Source organism: Cetorhinus maximus, chromosome 7, assembly GCF_964194155.1.
Source record: "Cetorhinus maximus chromosome 7, sCetMax3.hap1.1, whole genome shotgun sequence".
NCBI lineage: Eukaryota > Metazoa > Chordata > Chondrichthyes > Lamniformes > Cetorhinidae > Cetorhinus > Cetorhinus maximus.
The window spans coordinates 142,799,133-142,824,545 of NC_135885.1; the positions used below are offsets into that span (position 1 = coordinate 142,799,133).

The 25,413-nt window shown below is 45.3% G+C and overlaps 1 protein-coding gene across 2 annotated transcripts in view; it reads right to left on the reverse strand.

Annotated features, from left to right (window-relative positions):
* Positions 1–25,413, reverse strand: part of LOC144683047 (dedicator of cytokinesis protein 9-like) — a 304,955-nt gene that overhangs the window by 100,503 nt on the left and 179,039 nt on the right. For both annotated transcript variants that reach the window (XM_078546055.1, XM_078546054.1), the window contains exons 18-28: positions 22,649–22,714; positions 21,824–21,916; positions 20,937–21,060; positions 17,920–18,041; positions 16,353–16,439; positions 14,007–14,096; positions 12,029–12,144; positions 10,487–10,553; positions 8,327–8,452; positions 6,564–6,635; positions 1,229–1,375 (exon numbers count right to left, since the gene is read on the reverse strand). In XM_078546055.1, coding sequence (XP_078402181.1) covers positions 1,229–1,375; positions 6,564–6,635; positions 8,327–8,452; positions 10,487–10,553; positions 12,029–12,144; positions 14,007–14,096; positions 16,353–16,439; positions 17,920–18,041; positions 20,937–21,060; positions 21,824–21,916; positions 22,649–22,714 — 1,110 coding nt within the window. The remainder of the gene's footprint in view (positions 1–1,228; positions 1,376–6,563; positions 6,636–8,326; positions 8,453–10,486; positions 10,554–12,028; positions 12,145–14,006; positions 14,097–16,352; positions 16,440–17,919; positions 18,042–20,936; positions 21,061–21,823; positions 21,917–22,648; positions 22,715–25,413) is intronic.

Genomic DNA, 25,413 nt, shown 5'->3' on the forward strand with positions numbered 1-25,413 from the left:
TTAACGGGCAATCGAACGCGTCAACAAGCCAACTGACCCGAGTCTTACGCTGCCCACTCCATAATGGGGTTGGCGTGGGCAGGAGAGTGAGAGCGGGTAGTTTGCTTTTTCGCCATCTGAGGTGAAACGGGCAAAGGAAGGAGGGTGTACATCCTTTGGCGGAGTGCCCAGTGCACATATCACAGGATCATTATTCCACACCTCTGGAATGCTTAGCTACTGCAACGACACCATGATTTCACCAAAACAAGAGCAACATACAACAGACAATCTGAAATAAAAACAGAAAATGCTGGAAACACTCAGCAGGTCAGGCAGCATCTGCGGAGAGAGAAACTGAGTTAACCTTTCAGATTCTGACCATAGGTCGCTGACCAGATTTTTTTTTTTCTTTATTCTTTCATGGGCTGTGGGTGTCGCTGGCAGGGCCAGCATTTGTTGCCCATCCCTAACTGCCCGTGAGCTGAATGGTTTGCTCGGCCATTTCAGAGGGCAATAAGAGTCAACCACATTGCTGTGGGTCTGGAGTCACATATCAGCCGGACTGGGTAAGGGAGGCAGATTTCCTTCCCTAAAGTGCATTAGTGAACCAGATTTTTTTTTCAAACAACAATCGACGATAGTTGTTATATAATTATATTTTATATTGAATTCAAATTCCACCAGCTGCTGTGGTGGGATTTGAACCCATGTCCCCAGAGCATTAGCCTGGGCCTCTGGATTACTAGTCCAGTGACATTACCGCCACGCCACCATCTCCCCCTGTGTTTTTCTCTCTCTCTCTCTCTCTCTGTTTCTCTCTCCACGGATGCTGCCGAACTCACTGAGTATTTCAAGCACCTTCTGTTTGCATTTGGAGGCTATGTCATTATTCCATAATGTTCAGCTATTGTGTTGTGGATACACAGGCAGTTGAGCTGACTGGAGTACTGCATCAGGGAATGGATTGCAACAGCCAAAAGTCCATACGCCAGAAGCATTTGGGTGAAAAATAATTTGTCAGAAGTTTTAAGCAGCAAAATTTCACCCTCCATTGACCGGGTTTTCACTATTATTGCTGAGAAGGTCCAAAGCTGATGCGATACATCAGCCAATTGCTTCTGACCGACCATTAGTGTGATCAAAGTTCACTTTGCTTTTCAGAATCTCAAGGCCATTGAACATTGAGTACACGTCCACAAACATGAAAGCGCAAACCGACGGAAAGGTTAGCTCTGACAATTCTTACCTTAATGAAGACAGCGAGGCTGTGATTTGCATTCCGAGCCTCTTCCGGCTTGTCTTTGTACTTCTGTGTGATGTGCGGCATCAGCAGGTTGACAAGAGTCTCCACCGTATGCTGGTAAGAGGCAGGGAAACGCTGATTCCGGAATAACTAAATAAACCAGACAATGACAAAGACCTTTCAGAACATCGGATTAATAACCATTGTTTTTATTGCAGTGTAAAAATCTCATCCTAGTTTTCAAGTCCCACAATAGTTTCACCCCTCCCTATCTCTGTAGCCTCCTCCAGCCCCCTCTGATATCTTTGCGCTCCTCCAATTCTGGCCTCTTGGGCTTCCCAGATATTCATCCTTCCATTATTGGTGGCTGTGCCTTCAGGTGACTCTCAAAGTTTCTCATTCAACCTCCCTCTTGCCCTTCAATGCTTAAGACCTGCCTCTTTGATCGAGGTTTTGGTCATCTGTTCTAATACCTTCACATATAACCCAGTGATAGATAGGCTCTCACAATAAAGTGCCTTGGGACAATTTATTACATGAAACGCACAAAAGAACATGAATAATTGTTGGGTACAGCACAAACTGTCCATAATTTGATATAAAAGATTGGTATTTAATTGAGAAACTAAAAGGTAAATATTTGCTTACTGATGCTCAGTTTGGGTTCCACCAGAGCCACTCAGCTCCTGACCTCATTACAGCTTTGGTTCAAACATGGACAAAAGAGCTGAACTCCCGAGGTGAAGTGAGGGTGACTGCCCTTAACATCAAGGCAGCATTTGACCGAGTGTGGCATCAAGGAGCCCGAGCAAAACTGGAGTCAATGGGAATCAGGGGGAAAACTTGCCGCTGGTTGAAGTCATACCTAGCACAAAGGAAGATGGTTGTGGTTGTTGGAGGTCAATCATCTCAGCTCCAGGGCATCACTACAGAAGTTCCTCAGGATAATGTCTTAGGCCCAACCATCTTCAGCTGCTTCATCAATGACCTTCCTTCCATCATAAGGTCAGGAGTGGAGATATTCGCTGATGATTGCACAATGTTCAGCACCATTCACGACTCCTCAGATACTGAAGCAGTCCATGTCCAAGTGCAGCAAGACCTGGACAATATCCAGGCTTGGGCTGACAAGTGCCAAGTAACATTCGCGCCACACAAGTGTCAGGCAATGACCATCTCCAACAAGAGAGAATCCAACAATCACCCCTTGACATTCAATGGTGTTACCATTGCTGAACCCCCCACTATCAACATCCTGGGGGTTACCATTGACCAGAAACTGAACTGGACCAGCCACATAAACAGTGTGGCTACAAGAGCAGGTCAGAGACTAGGAATCCTGCGGTGAGTAACTCACCTCCTGACGCCCCAAAGCCTGTCCACCATCTACAATGCACAAGTCAGGAGTATGATGGAATACTCCCCACTTGCCTGGATGAGTGCAACTCCTTTCCTTACTGCACTGTGGGTGTACCTACATTAGATGGACTGCAGCGGTTCAAGAAGGCAGCTCACCACCACCTTCTCAAGCGCAATTTGGGATGGGTGTTAAATGCTGGCCCGGCCAGTGATGTCCACATCCTATCAATGTACAAAAGAAAAAGGAAAATCAAAAATTTACATTGATACAAGTGTGTGTACCATTTTTTTATATATTCTTTTGGGGAGTGTAGGTGTCATTGGCAAGGCCAACATTAGTAGCCCATTCCTTAACGGCCTCAAGGTGGTGGTGAGCTATCTTGAACCGCTGCAGTCCATGTGGTGTAGGTACACCCACAGTGCTGTTAGGGACAGGGTTCCAGGACTTTGACCCAGTGACACTGAAGGAAGGATTTAACTGAAATTCCTGGGAGCAGGAGAGGGATCTTTACTCTTGCCTAGTATCCAAAATATATTACTAAAAAGTTAATGATAATTACTGCACAATATTTATTTTTACTGCTCGAGAACCTTCCCATTTCTTTTACCACATTCACTACCATACACCTTTAATGCCACAAGCAATTGCTGTGACTTAGGTTGGGATCCTCCAGCCCTGTCGCGGCAGGTCAAACAAAAGACTTTCGGTGGGACTGGACAATCCTGGCATCTGATGGGACATCGACCCTGTCAAGTGCTGTAAGAATTTTATACGCTTCAATGAGATCACCTCTCGTTCTTCTCAACTCCAATGAGTATAGGCCCAATCTGCTTAACCTTTCCACACTAGGCAGCCAATGAACGACAAGTGGGAAGTACTTTCTGAACTGCAATCACTGTTATAATGTTGGAAACATGACAGCCAATTTGTGCACAGCAGATCCCAAAAACAGCAATGGGATAATGAACAGACTATCCCTTTTTTTTCAGTGATGTTGGATGAGGGATGATTATTGGCCAGAATACCACAAAGAACTGCCCTGCTCTTCTTCAAAATAGTGCCAGGGAATCCCTTTCACAACCATCTGAGGGGGCTGCAGCTTAACATCACATCGGAAAGACTCCATCTCCAACAGTGCAGCACTCCCTCAGTGTCCGCCTGGATTCTGTGGTCATGTCTTTGGAGTGGGACTTGAACTCATAACCTTCTGAATCTGGATGTTTTAGTGGTTACATTTCCTATTCTTTCATCTGTGGTTTCACTCATGCATACACAATGACACTCAACTACTTTTAAAACAGGAGTAACGTGAAGCACCACAATAATTCACTCTTTTGCTTTGCAATGGCTGGCAGTTGGCCAATAGGTTGCGAGACAAGAACAAAATGCAAAACAGATGTACAGATGTGTCCCGGATTCTTGGAATACATTCATTAAACAGGCAACAGCGTGTGCCAGCACGAGAACAGAGGCAGGAGTTGAAAATGAATAACACAGCTTAATAACTTTGAAACATCCAATTAGGTGGATGTGTGTTGGTGATAATTAACCAAAAAAAAACACAACTCATTTAATGTACAGCACAGAAACAGGCTGTTTGGCCCAACTGGTCCATGCTAGTGTTTACACACCACACAAGCCTCTTCCCACCTGATTTCATCCTCACCCTATCAGCATATCCTTCTATTCCTTTCCGCCTCATGTGTTTATCCAGCTTCCCCTATACTATTCACCTCAACCACTCCCTGTGGTAGCAAGTTCCACATTCTCACCACTCTCTAGGTAAAGACTACCTCCGAAACTCCCTATTGGATTTATCTGTGGCCCTCTTTTGTTTATGTCCCCAGTTATATGTTCCTCCACAAGCAGAAACAATTTGATTTCTATGGATTTTATTTAAGCAAAATTCTTACGGAATTTGACAGATAAAACAGGATATACAAGAAAAAATATTCAGTGTGTCCTAGTTCTTCCATCCTTAAATAAAATACAGTCCATCGTGATATGGTTCAACTGTTCCTTAAATAATTCCAAGATTTTCACATCCGCTGCCCTTCAGCGTTTAATATTACCAAGAATTTTTTTTATTCATTCACGGGATGTGGGCTTCGCTGGCTGGGCCAACATTTATTGCCCATCCCTAATTGCCCCTTGAGAAGGTGGTGGTGAGCTGCCTTCTTGAACCACTGCAGTCCATGTGGTGTAGACACACCCACAGTGCTGTTAGGGAGGGAGTTCCAGCATTTTGACCCAGCGACAGTGAAGGAACAGCCGATATATTTCCAAGTCAGGATGGTGAGCGGTTTTGGAGAGCAACTTCCAGGGGGTGATGACCCCATGTATTTGCTACCCTTGTTCTCCTAGGTGGTAAAGGTCATGGGTATGGAAGGCGCTTTCGAAGGAAGCTTGGGGAGTTGCTGCAGTGTGGATGTTACACATATTGTCACTGTGTATCAGTGGTGCGGGGAGTGAATGTTTAAGTGAAGGTGGTGGATGGGGTGCCCATCAAGTGGGCCGCTTTGTCCTGATTTGTGCCGAGCTTCTTGAGTGTTATGGGAGCTGCACGCATCCAAGTAGGAAGTATTCCATCACACTCCGGACTTGTGCCTTGTAGATGGTGGTCAGGCTTTGGGGAGCCAGGTGAGTTATTCTCTGCAGAATTCCCAGCCTCTGACCTGCTCTTGTAGGCACTGTATTTATATTATGTATTTATGTACTTCAGTGGTGTGTTGAACGAAACTACAACAGCAACTTGCATTTATATAGCACATTTAACATATTAAAATATAGAGACGTTTGGTAGTACAGAACTTGACTTGCTGAAAAAGAGACGTGTTGAAGCTTTTTGTCTCACACTCATCAGGACACTCGCAAGAATACAAATATATGGCGGAAAACAACGATTTATACTGCATGTGAAGAGAGTGCTGATTGGTTGGCAAGTGGCATTGCCATGGAGAATGCACCACTGATGGTGACTGACAGTTAACTGCCAAACATTGTTTGAAATTTAAACCAGGCAGCTTGACCCTGACTGGTCAATGTCTTGACGAACAGCTTAGACGTGTCTCTTTTTTTCAGCAATATTAAAACATCCCAAAGCATTTCACAGGAACATGATGAAATATTATTTGAGATTGAGTCACATAAGATGACTAGCAGCTTGGTCAAAAGGTTAGTTTTAAGCAATGTCTTAAAGGAGGAGAGAGACAGACGGAGAGAGAGAGGGAGAGAAAGAGGGAGAGAGAGAGAGACGGAGAGAGAGAGACGGAGAGAGAGAGACGGAGAGAGAGAGACGGAGACGGAGACGGAGACAGAGAGACGGAGACAGAGAGACGGAGACAGAGACAGAGAGACGGAGACAGAGAGACGGAGACGGAGACAGAGAGACGGAGACGGAGACAGAGAGACGGAGACGGAGACAGAGAGACGGAGACAGAGACAGAGACAGAGACAGAGACAGAGACAGAGACAGAGACAGAGAGAGAGAGAGAGAGAGAGAGAGAGAGACAGGGACAGACAGACAGGGACAGACAGACAGACAGGGACAGACAGACAGACAGGGACAGACAGACAGGGACAGACAGACAGGGACAGACAGACAGGGACAGACAGACAGGGAGAGGCCGAGCGGTTTAGGAAGGGAATTCCAGAGCTTAGGACCCAGACAGGTGAAAACGCAGCCACTAAATGTGGATGATGAAATTCTGCGATACTTAAGAGGCCAGAATTGGAGGAGCAGAAGAGATCTCGGAGGGTTGTTGGGCTGCAGGAAGTTACAAGTACAAGTATTGGGAGGAGTGCAACCCTCAAGGGAATACAATGATGAGATTTAGGATAGAGGAAATGGAGTTTTGGACAAACTTGAGTTTAGGGGAGGTGAATGGATCAATTAATAAAGTTCATTCAAATCCAAACATCCACATGGTTTAAAGAGAAATCCTCCTACACATCAGGAACTAACATAAGGGTGCTTACCTTCAGTTTGCTGGTCTCTATAAGATGCTGGGCCATTGACTTGATCAATGCCTCCAGGAAAAACCAAGAATACTAAAAACAAACAAAACCTTTTTTAAGCATAAGGAATGTAAATTTGAAACGTGTTAAACAAAGAGAGAAAATGCATCCTCAAAGGACAATCAAATCATCAGCTATCACAAGATGATGCATTGTGCTCAGGTTACAATGCCCCTGTATCTATTAAAAATCTCATGTCTCCAAACACTTCCTGTTGTACTGATTACCGCATGATTAAATCAACAATTAACATGGACAATCCCAATGAAACCACTTATCTGCTATGTTCATAGTATTTCTTAATATATCTTCATGGGATGTGGGTGTTGCTGGCAAGGCCAGCATTTGTTGCCTGAACTTAATTGCCCTTGAACTGAGTGGCCTTGAGGGCAGTTAAGAGTCACCCACGTTGCTGTGGGTCTGGAGTCACATGTAGGCCAGACCGGGTAAGGGTGGCAGATTTCCTAAAGGACCAGTTGGGTTTTTACAACAATCAATGATGGTTTCATGGTCACCATCGCTGAGACTAGCTTTTATATTCCAGATTTATGAGTTGAATTTAAATTCCATCAGCTGCCATGATGGGATTTGAACCCATGCCTCCCACAGCATTAACCCCGGGGTTATTAGGCCAGTGACATTACCACTGCACCACCTTCTCCCCCAAGGAGGAGTGCAACTGCCATCACCTGGTTATCATATTGAATTTTGCAGCACAAAACCAGGCCATTCGGCCAACTGCTCCATGCGTGTGTTTATGCTCCAGATGCACTTCCCTCCACCCCTCTTCATTTCAATCGATCAACACATCCTTCTATTCCTTTCCCCTTCATGTGTTTATCCAGCTTCCCCTTCACTACGTCTACGCTATTCAGCTGAGTCACTCCCTGTGGTAGCAAGATCCACATTCTCACCAAACTCGGCGTAAATCTTACTGCGTTTATTAATGGCTTAATAAATGGCAATTGGGGTACTGCAAACAGACCTGGGAATTAATTAGATAAGAATGTGCCAAAATACTCTCAATATTTAAGAGAGGTAAGAAAATCAGGAGATTGTTGTATTGGTGCTGAGGGTGTTGATGAATTTCCAGCGTCAGGAATATTCTCTCCATTATTTTCCTAACTTGTGAATGACCGGATCCAATTTAAAGATCCCTTCCCAATAATCAGACAGAATTTTACAGCCCAGAAACAGGCCATTCGGCCCATCATGTATGTGTCAGTGTTAATGCTCCATACGAGCCTCCAACCTCCCCTCCCCCTCCCGCCTCACCACCCTCTCCCCGCCTCACCCTCCCTGCCTCACCCTCCCCTCCCCGCCACACCCTCCCCTCCTCGCCCTCCCCTCCCCCCCTCACCCTCCCCTCCCCTCCTCACCCTATCAGCAAACAATTCAATCGCAGCGAGAGTGGGAAATAATGTAAATTTAGTGTAAATTTAAAAATGGGACTTCAAAATGGATCCTATTCAAGAGCTTGTGACGGGAATGAAAATATCACCAGAAGTGGTAAGAACAATCTGTAAAAGGAACATGTTTCAGTGGGGCTTTTGTTTGATCTAAATATAGTTTGGCAAAACGGCATTGAACCCGAAAGCAGGTGCCGATGAAGCAATTACCGGCGGACGATGAGCACACGGTCCAGTTTGCTGCGGCTGCTTTCACAACTCCAAAACCAGCCCAGAGCTTTTTACAAACTTACAACAGACTAAACTTTAATCTACCTTGAGCAGTTTGTTGCAGGTCAGAAAGTCGGCTGTTGTTTTGAGCAGAACAGTCATGGATTTGGCCAGCTCCTCGTGGACAGTCTTGCATTTGGAGGAATTGCAAGGTTCTGTTTTGAAGACAAACTGGGGAAAGCAACCAAGAGTTGAGAGGAAGGAAAGGATTTATTAATGCTTGTACACAGGGAGCTCAGTACAATAATCCTCTGGGGCCATTATAAAAACCACTCATCTTGACCTTAATATAATTGACCGCAAAAATTATGACCCATATGAAATCAGGCTTAGGCTTTGCACTATATCCATTAGAATTACAGTCTGGTGTCAAGCTAAGATCAAAAAAATCCCAGACACTTCACTCTATCAAACAAAACCCCATTTAATGACAAATTCAATGTTCAGAGCAAAAAAAAAGACTGGGAGATTTGCATTTAAACATTAAATGTCAGAAAGCCTGACCTGTCTTTTTAAAAAATTAACATCTGACCTGCACAGCTTGACCCAGTCCTCGCTGGCTGGAAATATAACACTGTAGCTGGGATTTAGGATCAACACCAGTGACAAGGTTACACATATTTTAAGTGTGAAAATGTGTGTTATTGTGTGGACTGCAACACAACTGTTCAGGGCGCAGTTCCTGTCACTGGGAACTGAGTCCCACAAGCTTGTTTTAAAGGCATCAGCATAAGCCACTGCTGACTGGATCAAAACCACTCAGAGGAGGCCATTCGGCCCTTCAAGCACAATTCTGCCCATTTGATTAGTTCATGACTGATCTATGCCTTAACTCCATTTAGCTGCTCAAGTCCCACAGTCTTTAATCCCCTTTCCCAACAAAAATCGATCAATCAGCTTTGAACTTTTCAATTGACTCCCAACCTCAGCAGCTTTTACGGGGTGGGGGTGGGGGTGTGGGGAGAGAGTTCCAGATTTCCACTCCCCTTTGTGTGAAGAAGTGCTTCCTGACATCACCCCTGAACGGCCTGGCTCGAAATTTGAGGTTATGCTCTCATGTTCTGGACTCTCCCTCCACACCTCCCCCTACCCCCTGCCACCCCCACCCACCGCGCCCCCAACCAGCGGAAATGGAGTTGATAGAGAGATACTATTATATACTTCAATCACCTTAAACATCTCAATCAGATCACCTTCTATACTTGAGGGAACATGCGCCTCGTCTGTACAACACTCACAGGTGAACCGGAAAAGGATTTTGTTAAACATTCAGCTCAATAAACGCCTTGGGCTTGATTTTTAATTTGGGGTCAGAAATCTAATGCCTGGATAATTTCTGGGTCCTGATCCCCTGATGCAATCTTCAAGTGTGAATGCCTTACTTGGGCCGGTGATGTCGAGGTCTGCAAGGAGGTGGGAGGTGCCTGTTGGGGCATCAAAAGGCAGGCGGTAGCCATGACGGTGCCTGCCGCTGCCTTTGCACAAGAGAGGGAGGCCAGGAGCCTCAGTGCTCAGAGAACTGGCCAATCAGCCCAGTCAAACAGTCCAGCGCCCTATCTCGTAGCGAACCCCTGGGGGTAAAACTATTTCCGGGTTAAACAAAAACCTTTGCAGCTCCCCACAGCGAAGCCAACTAGCTGTGCGCTAATGTGCACCAGACTGTTAGGGTTTGGCGATTTCCAATTGGAAAGTCTCCTCCTGGCCGTTAACAAGCTCCTCAAGGAGCTTAAAGGGCCGGTAATTGGAGGTGAGCAGATTGCTGGCTACTCTTTTTGGAAACTGTGTCGCTTCTGGAGATGTCGGAATCCAGTGAAGCCCTCCAAAAACGCAAATTTCAATGCACGCCTGCACCCCTGCTCACCCACCTCCTGCAGCGGAGAATTCAGCCCCCACCGAGTCAATGGTTAAGGGACAATACAGAATCCTGTTCACACATCTTCACGTGGTCACGGAACGAGATTCAGAACACCCAAACCAAAAGAGAAAAGTAATTGTGCTGACTTAACCGACCGTTTAAATTTAGGGTCAAATGGTTTGAGGGCAAAGTTTCAGTAAGTGGACCTTCATTCCCAGGAACAAACAAAAGCAGCTCCAAAGGACTGACGAGATACAGCGCTCAATCTGATGCTCCCTGTACCGTTCTGTTGAAGTTAGCAGTCACGCATTCACATTTCATTATATGTGGTGGTTGTTTGTCAGGAGTACCTTTATGTAGGACCTCAGGTAGTGTTCCAGTCCTTCATGACACTGCGAGACAATGTGCACAAGAACTCTAGAAAGAGAATTTCATGAAATTAAAGGTTAGCACGGAAACAGAGATCGAACACAAAAGCAAATTATGACAAATGCTGGAAACCGGAAATAAAAACCCTGGGGCAGGAGGAGAGAAAAACATCAGCTCTGTTTCTCTCCCTCCCCAGATGCTGCCCGACCTGCTGAGCATTTCCAGCATTTTCTGCTTTTAGGCGGAAGCCCTGTGAGTTGAAGATTACACCTTCTCGGCTAGGAATCCTGCGGTGAGTAACTCACCTCCTGTCTCCCCAGAGCCTGTCCACCATTTACAAAGCACAAGACAGGAGTGCGATGGAATACTCCCCACTTGTCTGGATGAGTGCAGCTCCCACAACACTCAAGAAGCTCAACACCATCCAGGACAAAGCAGCCCGCTTGATTGGCACCACATCCACAAACATTCACTCCCTCCACCACCGACGCACAGTAGCAGCAGTGTGTGTACCATCTACAAGATGCACTGCAGGAACTCACCAAGGCTCCTTAGACAGCACCTTCCAAACCCACGACCACTACCACCTAGAAGGACCAAGGGCAGCAGACACATGGGAACACCACCGCCTGCAAGTTCCCCTCCAAGTCACTCACCATCCTGACTTGGAAATATATCGCCGTTCCTTCACTGTCGCTGGGTCAAAATCCTGGAACCCCCTCCCTAACAGCACTGTGGGTGTACCCACCCCACATGGACTGCAGCGGTTCAAGAAGGCAGTTCACCAGCACCTCCTCAAGGCCAATTAGGGATGGGCAATAAATGCTGGCCCGGCCAGTGAAGCCCACATCCCGTGAACAAATAACAAAAATAAATGGTAAACAGCTCCGCTTTAGGTCACTATTTTGCGTGTGTGCACGTTCTTACGCACTCATGAGAGGGGAGGAAGAAAGTATAAGTGGGGGTGTGAGAAAGTGAGTGCGAAAGTATACGAAAGAGACAATGAACAAGAATATTAGTAAACTCAGTCAAAGGACGAGAGAGACAGACAGAAAGAATGTTTGTCAATACAAATGGATTAGGATCTGTGCTACAATGGAGTTGACTGTATAACTAAAAGGATGGGAGATCTGTCTGCACTGGATTTGATTCCAGGTTCCAGTGATAAAAAGACATTCCTCTTTCATCCATATCAATTTTTGATACGCTGCATGGTCACTTTAAGCTCTCAATGTCGATCGCTCCTCTGTATCTGCACAATGAATAATTCATGGAACAATTAGCTCTTTTGTAGAACCAACCATTTATTGTTTGAAGCTGGACAAATGGTAGTTGTCCAAGATATACTGTCACAGGTGCTTTAAACCCAAAGCTGCGGCTCACTGATAATTCCATTTTTATTGCTTGTCCACCTGCTGTCAACATTTAGTCAGCAGGATTTCAGAAAATGGAGGAATTGTCCTTCAAAATTCAAGACATTGTCCTCAAAATAAATGAACAATACCCACACACATTTTATTTACCTTGTAACATTAACGGCCACATCCTCTTGCGTGGTCCTTGCTAGCACACGGAACAATTGGTTCAGGATTGTGGGCAGGAAATTGATCATCACGTGGCTTTCCATTGCATGCAGGCTCTGGAAGAAAGATGAGTTGCAGGATACAGATGCATGAATACAATCGCACCCACCATTAAATATGCTCACAGCCCCCGAGTCACAAACAGAATATCCCAAACTCCCTAAACAATCAGTTTCCCCTCCTTGGTCTTCTTGGGCCAAGCCCTTTCTGATGAGGGAAAGCAAGATGCCAACTCCCCAGAACTCTGCAATTCTTCTCCAGGCACATTCTGCCTCTCGGATGAGGGTATTAAACTGAGGCCCTGTCTGCCCTCTCAGGCGGACACTGAAGATCCCACAGCTGTATTCGAAGAAGAGCAGGAGCGATCACCCCAGTGTCCTCAACCAATGTCTAAGACAGACCATCAGATCATTCACTTCATTGGGGTCTTGCTGTGCAGAGATTGGCTGCCATCTTTCCGACATTATCACGTGTACTCTTGCAGTCTGAGGTTTTGTCCTGAGGTTTTGAAAGGTGTGAGATAAATGCAAATCTTTCCTTTACAAGGTGATATGACCCTCAAGCAACACAACAATGGGGGTTGAAGGTGGGGGGGATGGTGCAGATTGATCTCCTTTCTTCCTTGTGGAATGGGTCATGCACAGCTCACCGCACTTCCACACGGCAGAATGGCTTAGATCAGACACCCAGCCACCTGAGCGAATCAAATCTGTCGCTGTCAAAGTTTAGAGTAATGGCGCTCATGCACACTGCCACCCAGCAAGATGAGGATATTCTTCAGAAGGGATTTCAAATAGACAATCGCGGACACAAGAATACCCTTGCCTTGTAACAGTGTTTAAGATGCACACAAACAGCCTGTTATATAAAGGAATATAAATATAAATATATATTTGGAGGGCTGTGGGGAAAGAGCAGGGGGTAGTGGGTACTAACTGGAAAGCTCTCTCAAAGAGCCAGCCAAGGCACAATGGGCCAAATGGCCTCCTGTGCTGTAAGATTCTATAATATACACTGTGTATGCAAAGACCTGAATAACAACAAATATTTTTTGGCTTGTTGCAATAACCTGGGCTAAGTGACTAAACATAAAACAGAGAAATTTTAATCATATATTATTAGCGTGTGTGGTGTAATATTCCATTTTTAATAAGTTATGCACACAGTATTAAGCGGACATGATAAGTCTAAACTAAAAAAGCACAATGATTGAGGATGCGAACTGGCCAGATTTGAGCAAAGATGTTTCTATAAACATCTTTCTTACCAAGTCTAATAAACTATTCTGAACTCACTTATTTTATTTGTATTTGCCAGGCGATGCATGCTTCATACCTTGATTGTAGAATAAAATAGGTTGTGTTTAGTATCTGACAAGGCAAGGTAAATGGACTTTACACAGGATTACACAAGATATCTGGCACAGAAACAGGCCATTCAGCCCAACCGGTCCATTCTGATGTTTATCCTCCACTCAAGCCTCCTCCCAACTTTTCTCAAATAAACCTACCAATGTAACCCTCTATTCCCTTCTCCCTAATATACTTGTCTAGTCGCCCCTTAAATGAATCTATGCTATTCGCTCCAACCACTCCCTGTGGTAGCGAGTCCCACATTCACACCACTCTCTGGGCGGAGAAGTTTCTTCTTCTGAATTTCCTATTGGGTTTCTCGGGGACTATCTTATCTTGACGGCCTCCAGTTCTGTCTCATCCCCACAAGAGGAAACATTCTCCCTCTATCCGCTCGATCAAAACCTTTCGCGGTTTTAAACGCCTCGATTAGGTCATCCCACAACCTTCGATTTTTTTGCAAGGGAGAGGTGGCCCAGCATGTCAATCCTGTCCTGACACACACACCCACGCAGTTCTGGTATCATCCCAGACAGGACTTTGACCTCGAGGGGATGAAAAGTTACCTTGAGGAATTTGACAAGTTCCGTTCCCGAGGCCTGGGCTCCTGAGTCACACTTCTGACAATACTGAAAGAAATTGTTCAAGTGCTGGTCCTGGAAACAATGGCAAAAAGAAATTATCCCTATAAATGTTTCCAACAAAATTGTCATGTATTCACCTAATTTACAGACCATTAGACAGCACGGGCAACGTCTGTTTTTTAAACCGCAATGCTCAACGATGTCCCACGAGATGTGTTATTTTATAAAAGAGAATGTTTATTTTATGAAGAAGCATTAAAGGGATATTAATTCATGAAAGAAGGAATATAAAAATCATATATGATCAACTTCTTAATCTGTGTCCTCTCATTCTTGTTTGTAGAATGTTTGGGGATTTCCGAAAGGTATTCAATAAGGTGCCACGCTAAAGGTTAATAGAGGAGATAAGGGCTCATGGAGTTGCGGACAAGATTTTAGCATGGATAGAGGATTGGTTAACAGATAAAAAGCTGAGACTGGGCATAAAACGGGCTTTTTCAAGTTGCAGGTAGTGAATAGTGGGCTGCTGAAAAAATCAGTGCTGAGGCCTCAGCTATTTACAATCTGTGTTAATGACTTAGCTGAAGAGACAGCGAGTAATGTATCTAAGTTTGCTGATGACACCAAGCGAGGTGGAAAGGTAAGCTGTGGGGAGGACACAGAGCGGCTGCAAAGTGATACAGACAGGTAAAGTGAGAGGGCAGCAAGATGGCAGATGGAGTATAGTGTGGGGAAGTGTGAAGTTATTCACTTTGGTCGTAAGAACAGAAAAGCAGAATTTTTTTTTTAAAAAGATGTGGAACTTCTGCGTGTGGATGTTCAAAGAGACTTGGGTGCGCTTGTACAAGGAATGCAGGAAGTTTGCATGCAGGTGCAGCAAGCAATTAGGAAGGCAAACTGCATGTTGGCCTTTATTACACAAGGATTGGAGTACAATAGCAAAGCGGTCTTGCTACAGGTGTACAGGGTTTTGGTGAGATGACATCTGCGTGCAGTTTTGGTCTGCACATTTAAGAAAGGCAATATTTTTATTAGAGGTGGTACAGCGAAGGTTCACTAAATTGGTTCCCGGGATGAGAGGTTTGTCCTATGATGAGACACTGAATAAACTGGACTATATTCTCTGGAGTTTAGAAGACTAAGAGGTGATCTCATTGAAACCTACAACATTCTGAAGGAGTTCGATAGAGTAGACGCTGAGAGATTGTTTCCACTGGTCAGCGAATCTAAAACTCCGGGGCACACTCTCAGGATAAGGAGTCCATCATTTAGGGCTGAGATGAGGAGAAATTTATTCACTCAAAGGGTTGAGAATCTTTGGAATTCTCTTCCCCAGAGGGTTGTGGATGCTCCATCGCTGGTGCAATAAAGGCCGACATGCCATTTGCCTTCCTTATTGCTAGCTGCACCTGCATGCTAACTTTCTCTGTTCCTTGTACACGCAAGTCTCTCTGAACATCCACGCACAGCAGTTCCACACCTTTTAATTTAAGGCTGGGATAGACAGATTTTTGGTCTCTCAGGGAATCGAGGGGTATGGGGAGCGGGAGGAAAGTGAAGTTGAAGGCCAAGATCAGCCATGATCATATCGAATGGCAGAGCAGGCATGAAGGGCCATGTGGTCTACTCCTGCTCCTAGTTCCTGTGTTCATGTATCATCAGCTAATGGGAACAGCTTTTCTTTGCCTACCTTATCTCCTCCTCTTCCTTCAGATACCATGCCCTAAGAAGGTGTTGGCGACCAAGGGCTCCATTGGATTGGTCCATGATTACCGATTGGCAAAGTACTGCAGTAGTTTGCTGTCTTCTCTGCAGTATGGGTGACCAGGAAACTCTCCCACTTTTACCTCCTGCCATCAGGCATATTGGAAGGATTTACAGGCTGATAATCAACCTGTTTGGCCACATTATGAACACACCTTCCATGGTCATTGGGAAGCGGGACTTGAACCATTGAACCCAGAGCTTCTGGCTCAGAGGTAGGGACACCACCCACTACGCCACAAGACTCCATCTACCTTATCCAAACCTGTCATAATCTTGTACACCTCTATCAAATCTCTCCTGAAACTCCTTTGTTCTAGGGAGAACAGCACCAGCTTCTCAAAGCTAACCTTGTGGTTAAAATCCCTCATCCCTGGAACCATTCTGGTAAATCTCTTCTGCACCCGCTCGAGGACCCGCTTGTCCTTCCTGAAGTGAGTTGACCAGAACCGGATGCAATTCTCTCGTTGTGGCCTCATTCTAACAGATTTCTTAAAAGCTTGAATCACATATGGAATAATTTCCAAATATGTGAACAATCACAAGGAGAACACCAAAACTCACCTGAGTATAGACAGTAGACACAAGGTGCGTCGAGACTTTGAAGATATGTTTGGCTCCATCGACCCATTTGATTTCGGGACCCGAATGCTGCAAGGTACAATGACACTATTAATGGCGATCAGCCTATAGGACTGGACTTAATGGACCCCCATCAGCTGGGGTGGCAGGTAACATCCAGCAGATGGCCTTCCCACCACCAACCCACCCGCACCCACAACCTGGGGAAATTTCACACCATGCGCAGAATGCAAATGGGCGGGGCGGGGTGGATAGCGGTGAAGCCTCCTTTGTGTGTCCCCAGCCCAATGGGGACATCCGCCCCTCACCAAGGTCATGTCCCCATTAACCCTCTCCCCTGGCATCTTGAACCTGGCTCCCCAAACCCTTCACCGCGACTCCTGACCCAGGACTTACCTAGGCTCCTCGATGAGGTGGGACTGCCTGTAGTCCCAGCAGCAGCCACTGCTCCTGGTTGGCGCTGGTGGGACGACAGAGCTGCTGGCCATCCGATTGGTCAGCAGCTCTCTCAGGCACGACTTCACCCTGAGATAGAGGTGGAAGTCTCACCTTAAAGAGATTAACGCTGCTCCCATGTTAAATTGCTGAGGAGCAGCCGCAGGGATCACTGGTCGGGGCTTGGGTGCGGGGGGGGGTGGGGGCGGTGGCGGACACCATCACACCCTGTAAAATCCACCACATAGAATTCTTTGAGCTGTGCTCAAAGTTTATACTTTACATCATAATCCCAGTTTGTCCTAAATCCACAAAATTCCCAACCATCTAAATCTGCCCCCCTCAAAAGTCAAAAGCAATACTGTGTAGGTTCCGTTTTAGTCAAGTTTAATAATCTATTTTACAAACGGGAAGGTTAAAACTCTTTTAAATGAGCGAGGTTACCGAGAGGTCCCATGATCTCCAGCAAGTTGCAAATTTAATTTCAATAAATCTGCCATTTCAGGATCTGGCACCAGAATAAATGACCATGAAATCTGCTGGATTATTAATATCTAACTGGCCCAATCATGTTCCTGGGAAGAGGCATCTGACATACCAAACTGTCCAGCCTAGGTGACCCCAGTCCCAAACCATGTCATTACATAGAATGTACACCGCAGGCCGTTCAGCCCATCTGGTCAATGCCGGTGTTTATGTTTCACATGACCCTCCTCCCAGCCTGCTTCATCTCACCCTATCAGCTTATCCTTCTGTTCCTTTCTCCGGCATGTGTTTGTCTAGCTTCCCTTTAAACGTCTATGCTGCTCACTTCAATTATCCCTACACATTCTAAACACTATCTGAGCAAGGAAATTTCTCCTAAATTCTTCTCAAGTGTACAAAACCCCATTTATCCCTCAGGGAGCAATACAAAGAGAGATATTTTGTACATTTTATGTATTGAAGAGGGAGCCATAAACAGATGTGGATGACATTAGGCAATGCTGTGAATTGGCACCGGACTCCAATAACTCCTGCATGCATGCAGGAATGCAGTAGGACAGGACGACTGTGGTATTGTACAAACTCATTTGTCATTCAAGTGATAGCCAAAGGGAGACATCGAGCTTACCTTTCCCATTCCCAGTTCCTGGTAACTGAGATAGCCCAGGGGAAGGTTAGCCGAAACTGGTATCTGATTCTCACTGGTCACAACCCGGCCGTCTTTCAGCAATGGAAGCCAGGCGTAGCCGACTGGGGGGGGTGAAGGAAACCAGGCTGTTAAAATCATTTGTTAAGAGATTACACCAGCGTTTGGCAAGCCGCCACTGGCAGACATGAATTTTACATCAGTCAAACAACGTCTGAGAGGAATCACCCACAGCGCTGAATTTAGTCAGGCTGCAATCCTATATTAAATTGAAAAAATAGATCCGATAAAGTTTTAGAGGGGAAAATAAACATTACACCTAGAAACAAATACATTGAATGTGACTCCTAACTAAGCAGACTGCTGCAGAGAAAGAGACTATATTGAAGTTTGCATTTAAAGATACTATAGAAACTAGGTAAATAGTGAAATATTTAAAAGTCATCAATTGAGAAACATTAAATCTATCATCCTTTGGAATCTCCAGTTTGCAGAATTAACTATGGTTGATAACAGAACAATGTTCCATTTATCTCACAAGCAAAATGCTGCAGATGCTGGAAATCTGAAATAAAAACAGAAAATGACAGAAATACTCAAGAGTTTCTGTGGAGGGAGAAACAGAGTTGACATTTCAGGTCGATGACCTTTCATCAGCACTGTTTCACTCTCCACAAATGCTGGCTGACCTGCTGGTTATTTCTGGCATGTTCTGTTTACCTCACTCTGACGCACCATTCGACAAGATTCTGTCATTTTCTTCAAACTATTGGTTTAAGCTGCTATGGTTCATTGTGGAACTGAGAAAAATGATTTGTGTTGAGAAGGGTTAGATGATCATGAATGTCACATGAAACACAGGACTCACAGCAGGAGTGCAGTGAAATTGCACGGTGATATTAATTTAAATAGCAAGAGGGAATTTACACAAGCACATTGACCTAGTGCAGTACTGAGAGAGTGCTGCACTGTATCAGTGTGTTGTTCAATGGGATGTTAAAACCAATGTCCCCTCTGCCCACTCAGGTGAATAGAAGAGATCCTATGGCCGCTATTTTGAAGAAGAACGGGGAAGTTCTCCCCCAGTGCCCTGGCTAATATTTACCCCTCGACTAATTTCGCCTTTTAAAAAAAAAACTTAGGTGATAAAAGCTGGAAATGCGAGGAACACTCAGCAGGATAAGGAGCGGATGTGGGGAGAGAGGGAGAGAAGAGAGAGAGAGAGAGACGACGTTAATGGTCTTGCGCTCCCACTCGATTGCGCTATTTTTTTTCAAGGTTCAATTCAGCCGAATCGGCACAAAAGGTTTTAGAATTTTAAGTGAAATTTGCCTTCAGTGTATCCGGACTTTCTGTGCCAGTTTTAAAGAAGAATGGGTGGGATTCTCCGTGCCCGCCCGCCCACCGCTGGGATCTTCCGGTCCCGTCGCAAGTCAGGACCGGAAAATCCCCGCCCCTGTGTGTCAGAAGCAAGCCCCACCCCCACATCGGGCCACCCCCATTTATACAATAGAATCGCAGGGGGAGAATTTTCCCCATGTGGGGCGGGTCGGGAGTGGGCGCGGGTGGAGCCTATCCCGATTGGCTGCGCGCCGCCATTTTACGTGGGCTGGCCAATTAAGACCCGCCCAGCGTGACGCATGGCCGGTAACGCTCAGCGCTACCTATGCGGGCGGCGGGGGGGGGGAGGGGAGGGATAGTTGGGACCTGCGCTCTGACACGCGAGAAAGCGCAGCAATCTCCCTGAGGCACGAGATTAAGTTCATAATGGAAGTTTCAAATAAAGAAAGATTGAAATTATTTAGACAGTGACACATGAGCTGGGACATGTTTATGAATCGTGAAAAAAATATATTACTTATTTAATAAAACCTTCAGGAAATCTCATCCTGCGCGAGGTTTCCTGAAAAACGCGAAGGCCGCTTGGGCTCTTTGCCTGCCCGACAGCCTTAAGGTTGGACGGGCAGACCCATTAATTATCTAAATTAGTGTCCTAATGGCCTTAACAGGCCGTTGACAGTTCAGCAAGGGCACAGCCGACTCCGACGCACGCCCACCAAACGGAAGATCTGAATGACGCGCGGTGACATCAGGACACACGCCCGGCGTCACCGCGTCATTTTGCATGTCGGCGTGTTGGGCCCAGCCCCCGCACACCAACGACAATATTCTGGCCATAGGGTCATTATGGCCCATGGAGGAGGCCACTCGGCCCATCAAGTCCACGCCGACTCTCTGTAGAGAAATCCAGTCAGTCTTATTCCCCCCGCTCTCCCCTCATAATCCTGCAAGTTCATTTCTCTCAATTTTCCGCCCAATTCCCTTTCGAAATCATCCATCATTGGTGTTCAAGAAGCAAATTGGACCTGGTGAAAAAGATCGAGGACAGTGTGCACAATGAGAGATCTATAAAGGCTCTGAGCTTAATCAAACTTTACCAAGTTTTCCAGTCTTAAACCTACAAAGGAACATTTTTTTAAAGTAACATTTTTATTTTAAATTATTTTAAATTTAAACATTTAAATTTTTAAATGTTTAAATAAACATTTTATTTTAAATGATTACACTGCGTTTTTGTGTTCACCAATTGAGCAACGAGTTTGAGCAGAAATTTGGTGGTGGGGAGTGAAACACTTTGCAATCTATGCCAGAATGGGCAATTGTGCCCAAAGTAGAAACTCTACCCCCTCCCCCCCAGCTTCAGGCCTGGCGTGCTAACTATCTCCATCCTTTCCTGGCTTTTGTTCTGTTGGAGGGGGTGTGGAGAAACAGGAAGAGGATGATTTGGTCATCAACATATTGTTTGTGGGGTATTGCTGTGCACAAATTAGCCGGCGGCGTTTACTACATCGCAACAGTGACCCACGTTTCAAAAAATATTTAATCGGCTGTAGAGTGCTAAGGCGGTGAGAGGTGCTTTATAAATGCAAGTCTTTCTTCATGAACGTAATGCCATGTGCCCATCTCTTTTTTTTATATAAAGTGAATGCATCTAAAACCTTGGGATTCGACGGTTTCCCGCTTCTTGGTGGTGCCTTTGCTCGAGTTGTCACAACTGACGTGGTAGAAGGTGAACAACAAGTGGTGCTTCTCGTGTAGCTGGGTCGGCAGCTCCACCTTAACCTGAAACACAGACAGAATAGACCTGAATATTTCTGAAGAGACATGTCGCTGAAATCTTTCATCTTGCACTCATCATGGCAAATGCAAGAATGGCAAATTTGAAATGATCACAACAATTTGTACTACAGGAGAAAGTGGTTAGCAAGTCGACTCTGATTGGCTGAGACTTGGCCATGGGGAAAGCAGCAGGGAACTATATTCTCCCCAAGCCTCCAAGTAATTCATTAAAGGCGGAAGGCTTGAACACATTCCTCGCGTTTGCAGAGAACAGGTCCCTGTGTATGAATGTGTGTTGCTTCTAGCAAGTGAAAATGAGCCACATCACGAGTTCAAGAGATTATTTTAAATTGGTTGTTAGTGTAGCAATTAGCGCATTCAGGATTGTTTTGCAAGGGAAATCGGGAAAGCACATCTAACAGCAGATGTTTCAGGTCTTGCAAGCGCCGACTGGGTAAGTGCGGTCGGTACTCTGCCTAGTCTGAACAGTCAAACGTCTACTAACATCTAACAGCCAGGGTCAACTTGTCAACCAATCAGCACCTCTCTTCTCTTGTCATATAAATTCTTGCGATTGTTTGAAATTTGGCATTCTTGCATTTGCCCTGATGAGTGCAAGATGAAAAGCTTCAGCAACAGACTTGCACTAAAATCTGACTCCAAAAACCAGCGCAATTCATTACGCATGAATCCTAAAAATTAGTTACACGGCAGAACTGGAGAATGAATCCATAATATTCCCCCCAATGTTTTGCCCCTTCTTTACCTCATCATAGAACTCTGGATTTTGATGATGGTGTAATACCATTGTGAAAGCATATTTCGTAAAGACAGGACCCCCAGGTCGCCCGTAGATACACTACAAAAAGAAATGAAATCACAGCAAGTAAATTAGTATATATGCATACTTCCGCAAAAAAATAACATGACCCCCACCTCTGGGTTTCTACCTTCAAATGTTGTCAACCAGGAGATTGTCAAAATTGCCAAACTTATTTAAACTTGTACTGATCCTTGGATAGACCACACTTGGTCCATTGTGAACAGCTCTGGTCTCCACATCACAAAGAGGCACAAGGAAGGTGCAAACAAGATTCACAAGGACCTGGAAGGTCACAACCCTGAGGAAAGGTCGAAAAGGTTGTGGAACTCACAGGTTCCAAAATGGCAGATGTAGAGAAGGTATTTCCATTTGTGAGGGAGACCAGAATCAGGAGGCCATCAATATGAGATGGTCACTAATAAACACCTTAGAGAACTTAGGAGAAACTTCTTTACCCAGACAGTGGTGAGAATGTGAAATTTGCTCCCACAGGGATTGGCTGAGGCAAATAACCTAGATCCATTTAAGGGGAAACTAGATAAATACAGGAGTGAGAGGTGAGCAGTAATAGATGAAGTAGGGTTGGGAGGTGGGTTAAAAACTAGCATAGACCAGTTGGGCCGTGTGGTCTTGTTTCTATGCTGTAATGTGTATACAACATAGATGATAGCAAAGAACATTTTCAAAGCAGACTTCCTTTGGCTCAAACGAATTGTGCTATTTTGTTTCATATAAAGGAAAATCCTTGCGATCAAATTCCATACTAACCTTCAGAGGTTGTGAATCTTCCTCATCACCGTCCCTGAACTCGATGCGGACTGCAATATTCCTCGCCTAAACAAGAATAAACCATCTTATGTAAAGACGACACAGGGACAAATCAGCACGACTGGATTATAACAAGACCTGCCACACATGCAATGTTCCAACATAATCTCGCACTTTTTAAAGGTCAACAGATAAAATTTACAGCACCTTGCTGGATATCAAAATATTAGGCTGGCTACTAAAATGGCAACAACTTGCGTGAATATCACACCTCTAGTAGAATAAACAGCCCAAAAAGTGCTTCACAGGAATGGGATCATTTGAAAAGCCTGTACACGTTTGTCTATTTTTACTCTGTGAAGACATAACATTTCCACAATCAGAACAAGCCAAAATCAATAAGATGAAAGCAAAATACTGCAGATGCTGGAAATCTGAAATAAACACAGAAAATGCTGGAAAAACTCAGCAGGTCTGGCAGCATCTGTGGAGAGAGAAACACAGTTAACGTTTCGAGTCCGTATGACTCTTCTTCAGAGCTCTGAAGAGTCACATAGACTCGAAGCATTAACCCTGCTTCGCTCTCCGCAAATGCTGCCGGACCTGCTAAGGTTTTCCCACTACTTTCTGTTTTTACTCCAAGCCAAAATCAGGTATGAAAAGAGTGGGACATATGTTTTTTGAGCAATTAGACTCAAATAAAGCACATGACTTAGAGTCAGATTGGTCAAGTAGGTTGCACCCTTGACTCTTGAGTCAAGTTTTCAGTTCAAACCACACCCCGGAGCTTGAGGACATCACCTAAAGCTGAGACTTCTGTGATGCTGAGGGAGTGCTGCACTGCTGCAGGTACCAGCCTTGTGATGGGCCACAGAACATCTCACTGTCCAAGTGGATGTACAAGGCCTCACGAGCACAGAAAGTGCAGCGTCCTTCCTTCTGTGACATGAATCTCAGTGCCAATGAATGAATTAGCGGCTGTGAAAACAATTCCACAAAACGAGGTGCTGATATGAGCATCAATCAGGTGAGATGCTCATTGCAAAAACTGACCCCAGCAAATCACAAAATGGAAATAGAAGCTGACCATCATACATTGAGTAATTGCTGACATTGAAGGGAACAAGAAACTTGCATTTTTCCACAACCTTTCCTGCTCTGAATTTGTTTTATTAAAATTCGCCTTATTGTTGAAGAGAAAATGCCGAAATAACACAAGACACCATTACAGGATAAACCTGCCAAGGCAAATTTTAATTAGACTGTGCCATATGGGGCCACAATATGACAGTAAACATTAGGAAGCGCCCCTGCACATTGCACACACAATCTTTCTCCTGAAATCGAGATCTTTCCTCCTTAATTCAGTTAAAAATATAGCACCAAAAAAAAAAATACTCAACAGCAAAGCACTCGGACCCAGATCACTTTTGCTTCCAAACCACCCATAAGGTGGGGAGATGGTGACCCACTGGTACTGTCACTGGACCAATGAGGCAAAATACTGTAGATGCTGGAAATCTGAAACGAAAACAAGAGATGCTGGAAAAGCTCAGCAGGTCTGACAGCATCTGTGGAGAGAGAGACAGAGATAACGTTTCGAGTCTGCACACGGCTCTTCTTCAGATCTGTAGAAACATTATCTCTGTCTCTCTCTCTCTCCACGGATGCTGTCAGACCTGCTGAGCTTTTCCAGCATTTTTTGTTTTCGTTCCAGAGGGCCAGGCTAATGCTCTGGGGACGCTGGTTCAAATCCCACCGTGGCAGCTGGTGGAATTTGAATTCAATTAATAGAAAGTCTCGAATATAAAGCTAGTCTCAGTGATGGACAAGGTTTCCCTGGTGGGTGCAGCGAGCCAGCCAAAAGTCCATGGGCTTTGTCGGGAGCAGAAGACCCCACCGGCGGGCAGAACTAAACAATCCCGCCCCGTGAAACTATTACCGATTGCTGTTAAAAACCCATCTGGCTCACTAATGCCCGATAGGGGAGGAAATCTGCCAGCCTTCCCTGGGTCCGGCCTACTTGGGAGTCCAGATCCAGAATATGTGGTTGACTCTTAACTACCCTCTGAAAGGGTCGAGCTAGCCACTCAGCTCAAGAGGAACTGGGGATGGCAAATTTTGGCCTTGCCAACGACGCCCACATCCCACGAAAGAATTTTTTAAAAATTCCATCAGCTCAGATTGCAGCTTTCTGAAATGAAGTAATGGGTGGGCCAATCATTATGCTTGTTACAACAGCGACTGGTGAGCTGTGGCGACCAATCAAGTGTCAGATTCCATCCTGGCCCGTGCTCTTATCAACTGACCTTGACTTGGTGATAGTTGAGGTACAGCAGCTGGGCTCAAGTTTGATGTATTGGGGTTGGTGGGCAGGGGGAAGAAGGGGGAAAGAGTCGGTCAAGGTAGCGGTTCCCGAGTACTGTGCAGTGACCCGAGATCTGGTGCACACATGGACATCAGGCAAAGGACGGGGGGGGGGGAATTATGTTCTGACACCACTCAGAACAAAGGGGGTATTTTAACCTATCCCGCCAGTCGGGAAACTTGCCGGATTGGGTGCAAGGTTGGTTTTACTCTCCATTGAAGCCAACAAGGAATGTTAGGCAGGTGTAAAATCAGCGTTTCATCCGATCCCGCGAAGTTCCTATCCGGGGATCTGGGGTTAAATTGTCCCCTCAGTAGCCATGGTTACATCAGTGGGCAAATAATCCAGGGGTCTGGCTAACGACCCAGAGAAATGAGCTGGGAAATTTAAATTCAGT